We start from the raw sequence: 6,417 nt of genomic DNA on the forward strand, positions 1-6,417 counted from the left end.
AATCTTTTAAAAAACGAATAATAAATTAATAATAATTATAATTATATAATATAATATAAATATTATATTATATATAATTTATAATTATAATATTAATCGAGGCCAAATTGGGGCAGGGATTGCATTCCCCATCCCCGTCCCCGAACCTCATCGGGGATTCAGGGATCCCCCCATTCCCGGGGAAAATTGCCAATTTGCCACCCCTAGAGGTTGGTGTGGACGCGTCCAGATCTACTGGCATTTCTTTTTTGAGCGTTATACGTATCTTCCAAATTCCAAAGCACCTCACTCTCGACTCCTCCACTGTACCATCATAGATCATCTAGTATTTGATCGGATGGCCCAGTTTTGAGAAGCAACAAAGTAGTTGCCAGATGATCCTAATCCTATGGTTGACCAATCCATCGATTGAACAAAAACAAAACTATCCAAAGAGACCCAGTTGTGATAAACTTCTTGGGTTCTTCCGTTTCCATAAAATAAAGATCAATGAAAGAACAACACGTCAACACGGACACGGATCATCTTCCAGTTCCAGGCTTCCAGCCCTCCCCTCCTCTCCGCTCCCCAGCCTACTAAATACTAAAAGTCTAAAACGGTAAAGAATGTAAAAAAAAACCCTTGGCTAAACCTAAGCAGAATTAGAAAGCACCTAAATTAAAATTCCAGGGAGGAAGAACAACATGGGCAACACCATGCCAACTCCAGGGAGACGACGTCGTCGGAATCCCAGAAAGCAGGATGAGCAAGGGGAAGAGCGAGAAGAACAACAAAGAGAAGCAGAGGCGGAAAAGCTTCCATGCTTCACCTGTGAGATTTGTATAGAGCCCACCCCACAAGACAAGAAATTCAAGAATAAGAAGAGATGTTCTCATCCTTTCTGCTTGGATTGCATATCCAAGTTCATCGATGCAAAAACTGACGACAACATCACAGCGGTTAAATGCCCAGACCTAAATTGTAACAAGGTCTTGGACCCTCTCTCCTGTCGTCCGATCCTCCCCGCCCGAGTTTTCAACAAATGGTGCGACCTGCTTTGTAACGCGACAATCCTCAAGTGTGAACGCGTCTACTGTCCTTACCCAGACTGCTCGGAGCTGGTGCTCAACGAGTGTGGGGGGAGAGTTAGGAAATGCGAGTGCCCAAACCCAAATTGCAAGAGATTGTTCTGTTTCCGCTGCAAGCTTCCATGGCATGCGGGTTACCGGTGCGATGAGAGCGGGGTTACCAGAGATAGCAACGATCTTTTGATCGGCCAGGTCGTTGAGACTAAGCAATGGACAAGATGTCCGGGCTGCGGCCACTCCGTGGAGCTGCTTCTCGGTTGCCCAATCGTTCGATGCAGGTCTGCTTCTTTTTTCCACTGCCCTCACCCTCCTCCCCAATCTTCTGTTTCTTATTATTTCATTATTTTTTATTTTATTATTATTTTTTTGTAGAGGATGGGTGGTGGTGTTTGTGACTTACAGCTTGATCAAAAGAACTTCTAATGTCTTACCCTTTGATAATGCAGGAGCAGAACAGCCCTCGTTTTGATTTTTGATTTTTTGATTTTTTTATTTTTTGGGAAACCTAGGGTTTGGAATTTTGGGGTTCGTAGAAGACTCGAACAAACAAATCACAAATCTTCTAAGAATAATAATCGGTCCCAACTGAGAGACATGTACTATATGTTAATCAAAGCCGAAAAAAAAGAAAGAAAAATAAGAATATTTACAAAATACACTAGTGTTCTTCCTCCTATAGAATTTAGAAAAAATAATCTGGGCTTATGGAGACTGTAGGTGAGGATGTTAAAAATTATTGCTTGAGGATTGAGAAACCCCGTGCTCAGCATTATTCTACCACTTAGTTTTATTAAAATGATTTAATAATAATGGTGTAATTGTGACGGGGAATACTGAATAGTTAAAAGTTAAAACTATCCTAAATGGAAAAATATAAATTTTGGAAAATCAAGCATTAATTATTAATTAATTATGAATTAATAAAGCAAATTAAAAAGGAATGAGGGAGGGAAGAAATGGTCAAAAAGAAAAACTGGAGAATGGAGGAGTGCAGTGGGATGGGCATGGGCATTAGCCTACAAAGAAAATCAATAAGATAGGAGATACAGAGACAAAAAAGATAGATTAAAAGTACTGGCTGCAACCACTACTCCAAATGTTTCTTAGCAATCTCCAGATTTATATATAATAATCAATCAAGAGAACAAGTTCTCAAATAATTACATCTGGGTCGTTGGCCCCAAGTCCCCAACTCTTGTATGTTGCATTTTTCTCTCTCTTTTAATTTTCCTTTTCCTGATTTCTTCTCTGTTGATTGGTGTATTACATGATGTGTTGTTTTCAAATCCTTGTTGATGCAGATGCGGCACCCTGTTCTGCCATGCTTGTGGAAGAAAGCTCTCTTCCCATTGGTGTTGGTGCAAAAGAAATTTGAGGAACAATCTACTTTTCATTTCTCTTATGCTCTTTGTGTTCTTCCTGCTATGGATGTTACTTTTCCGTTTTCGAAAGTTTAAAGCCTAATAAGCAAATTACATGCTCAATTCTTTAGTTATAGTATAGCAAAACCTTCTTTTGTTTCAGAGAACGTTATTCATACATGCATATACACTTGGAAATAGCCTCTCTAGTGCAGGGTAAGTCTGTATACATCTGTCCCTCCGCAAGGGCTGCTCTTATTTATATATACACGTATAGATGAAATTATAATGAATTTTTTGTTTCCATTCCACCATGCTTTTTGCTTCATTTCATTCACCTGCTGATAGCAGGAATATTTCCAACTCTTTCTCATTTGTTTCTTAACCATTGGAATAATTCAAATACGTTACTCTCAATCCCAAGGAGATGTCAGGCCAGGTGCTTAGTAAATTGCTTGTAAGACGTTGGTTAATGATTCAGTACCAATAACTACTGACTACCTTTCGATCTTGATACAACATTTTCTTTCTTAATCAGCTCAACTCTTTTTTTTTTAATCTTTTGATAACTAAATAAACTTCATTAACCAACGGAAACAAAAGATGCAGTATTATTATCCTTCATCAGCAAGCCAAACCCCCTTATCTTGCGATCATTGCATAAATTGCGGTATCTGATGTGCATGTGCACCACTATTAATTTTCAGCCGTTATAATTCTGCTTTTTAGTTATCAAAAAAATAAAAAGATTTTTGGGAGTGGGGACACGAACAAACAGACTCAACTCAACCGCTCAGAAGTGTTACAACTTAAACATCTAATGCCTCATTGGTTTGTAGTTAAATATATATGGAAAAGTTTGGTTAATGGGTAAATTTTTTTCATTCACTAATTTTTTTATGTTCTTTTTGCATTAAACAATAAGTCCTACAAGTAATAAAGTTATTTTTACTTTTTTGGATAAAATTTATCCATATCTTAAGTGGATGAATAATTTTTCCAGCTGGGAAAAATTTTTACAAAACTTGATGGGACCATTTTACTCATTTTAATAGTTACTTTTGGTGGATAGAAATGTCATTTTATTACTTACCCAGGTAAGCTTCACCCTTACAAACAAATGGGGCTTAAAATATCAAAAGAAGGCTAAGAAACGCCATTTTCTCTCTTCCACTCAGAACCAAGATTTACTGCTCACTTTCTCTATCCACACCCTACCCATGGTACACTTCAGCCGCACATCTCACAATAAGATGGTTATTTGTGGCTGTAATTCAAGCGGGTAAAGTGTGGGGGCATAAAGAGTTGTGGGCATTCTCTTTTGCTTGGAAAAAAAAAGAAGAGAGTTGTGGACACTGGACAGGAAATCCGTAATGTTCCATTCAAGGCCTAATCCACAAGCAGATAATAAGGGAGCTGCAAAACAAATTGCTTTGTAGAACGCTGTTAGATATGCATACACCGCTCCCATTTATCACAAAATTTGACTATGTGAAACATCATAAAGCGAATTATGAGTAGAAAAAAAAGGAAAATAAAGGGCAAATTACTTATATGTACACTGCGGCTTTCAAAACTATTAGTGTTGGATCCTTCATTAGTGAAACGTTTTAAGACCGTTTCCACTGCATCATACATTTTGTCATAATCCCTGTTTTGCCCCTTCCATGGTTGAAAATATCATTCTTTTAAAGATGGAACCCAAACTTTGGTTTACGCCTTTTTGTATTTGTCTTGCATTCTAGAGAGAGATTTCTGGGGTTGTGTTCATATTCCTTTTGGTTCACAAACACAATCAGTGTTCTAAAAGATTATGAAAAATATCTTTTTAACTCAACAATATGATTCAAAAAGAAGGCTGATGTGACTAAGTGATTTTGTGTATCTTGAGGGATGTTACCACATAGTATAAAATAATACATATATATATATACTTTTTAACATATTATTATACATGGATATAACATTAAATAGAACAAATTGGTGAAATAAGATTCTGTGTAATTGTAGCTGATTCCGTATAAGTGAGATAGGGCTTGGGTGATGACGATGATATTTATTTTTTGTATATTATATTATATTTTAATGTGATATATAATTGTTGACATATGATGATAAATGGCCGTATGATCAAAATTGAATGGTGATAGATGAATTGCTATTACACAAAACAGGTGACAATGTATTGAGTTCAAAAAAATGAACCATGAACATAACAAAAGTTATGGTTCTATATGATTTATAAAACAACCACAACTATACATAGCAAAATTGATTAAAAATCATTATTTTCGTTTTAAAAAAGAGGTGGTATGGTTGTGGTTTGGAACACAACCATTTTTTCAACCATAAACCGAACACCAAAATTACCCTTTTCATTTTTAAATTCTCAGTGCTTCGTTTATAACCGGCCAAATCGAGCCTCCAAAAAAAAAAAAAAAAAGAATCACCTTTTCTTTACGTAAATGAGCTTATTGGTTAATCCAATCAATGTCAAATTGTTACAAATTATATAAAATAATAAATTAAACAAAAAAACTAAGCATATTTATTTTTCTTACCAATCCATTATGCACCACAGATCTACAATACTATATGTGGGATCCACATATTTTGATAGATTAGAGTTGCAATGGATTTGAATTGAATCTTATCTGTCGGATTCGGATCAGATTGGGATCCATGTGATTATCTCATGCAATTAATAATTAATCTAAAATAATCAGATTACTGAACTAGAAATGACTGATGTTATATATCGCGAACAAAATAACTCCAGCGAATGATATTCAAACCAATTTTAATATATATATATATATATATATATATATATATATATATATATTAATGAAATTGGAGATTGTTTATAGCTCTATGATAAATGGAGGATCCACTTAGAAAGACATAATATTTGTAAGGCATATATGAAAATAGATTAGCTATCTGGTGGTACAGTGGATGCCATGCAGGGATATTCCATCTCTGTGGTGTAAGGTGCATTTTTTATGGAAGAAAAAAAAAAGAAATTTATGCTTAACATTTTTCATTCAAAAAACCCTGCTTAATTAATCTTCTCCTTCCTCCTCTTCACTTCATTTCCCATTTCGTGTTTAATTTCCAAACATGTAGGTGATCCAATTTCATACATTTTATCTACAGAATTTATTAGTTAAAACTGGTGAGATGACAATCCTATTTTATTTTGCACAAGCCATCATCTTGGAGTATATTTTGCCTTTGATTAATTTCTGTTGATTCTTTTTAGATATATATAGTTTTTTTTTTTCCTTTTGGAAAAAAGAGTGTCACTATGGGGTGCTTTTTGCTTTTCCATTGTTAGCTGTAAAAGTATTGATGTACTACGTCACATGGATGCTAGCTAGCTAGGTTCATTTGACACAAACTATAAATTAAAAATTCTCTTTTTATCTTTCGGCTATGGGCAAAATGTCACTTTATGTTGTCTTAATGGCCAAGGAATTCAATTTATTTTATGTTTTTTTTTTTCTTTTTCCTTGCATGCATAACTAGAACTTTTAGTTCTTTATTTCTTCTTTTCCGTATTTATTACTATTATTAGTTAAGCCCCCACTTCATCTTTTTCTTTTTAGTTTTTGATTATATGTAATCCTAATTATTCACTATGAATGGTGACATAAAACGGTGGATGGATATGTTTGATTAAACAAAAATGTAAAGGGACAAGAGATGGATGGAAAAATGTTACAGATAATAAAACTTGTTTTGAGTGCAAAATTATCACAGTAGGAGAGGAGAATGAATTGTTAGTAATAAATGATATTCCCTTCCTTGCCCCTTACTCCAAACAAATTAACTCAAAGCAATATATATTAAGGATATATCATAAATAATCATGTAAAACAACAAGTTAGAGATGATGATCTACAAATCTATGTCCTCTCTCAAATCTCAATCTCCACTTTGTAATTCTATCTCCAGTACTTGCTATTAAACATGTAGACATAAAA

General features: G+C 34.7%; 1 protein-coding gene across 3 annotated transcripts; it reads left to right on the plus strand.

Moving 5' to 3' along the window:
• The first annotated feature begins 265 nt into the window (after positions 1-265).
• LOC104600460 (E3 ubiquitin-protein ligase RSL1-like) lies at positions 266-2,739 on the plus strand. 3 transcript variants are annotated; one of them, XR_016079261.1, is made up of 3 exons: positions 266-1,345; positions 1,514-2,264; positions 2,369-2,551. XR_016079261.1 is itself a non-coding variant. In XM_010263392.3 (2 exons), exons 1-2 carry the CDS (start codon positions 684-686, stop codon positions 1,534-1,536), a joined length of 759 nt encoding a protein of 252 aa, XP_010261694.1. In that variant the 5' UTR covers positions 282-683; the 3' UTR covers positions 1,537-1,673. The 3 variants fall into 3 exon arrangements, 2 of the variants coding, with proteins under 2 accessions (XP_010261694.1, XP_010261693.1); XM_010263392.3 differs by lacking the exon at positions 2,369-2,551 and having other exon boundaries at positions 282-1,345; positions 1,440-1,673; XM_010263391.3 differs by lacking the exon at positions 1,514-2,264 and having other exon boundaries at positions 303-1,345; positions 2,369-2,739.
• Positions 2,740-6,417: the final 3,678 nt, after the last annotated feature.

The sequence above is a fragment of the Nelumbo nucifera genome, chromosome 8, assembly GCF_055504915.1.
Source record: "Nelumbo nucifera cultivar China Antique chromosome 8, China Antique-T2T, whole genome shotgun sequence".
In the NCBI taxonomy this organism is placed as follows: domain Eukaryota; kingdom Viridiplantae; phylum Streptophyta; class Magnoliopsida; order Proteales; family Nelumbonaceae; genus Nelumbo; species Nelumbo nucifera.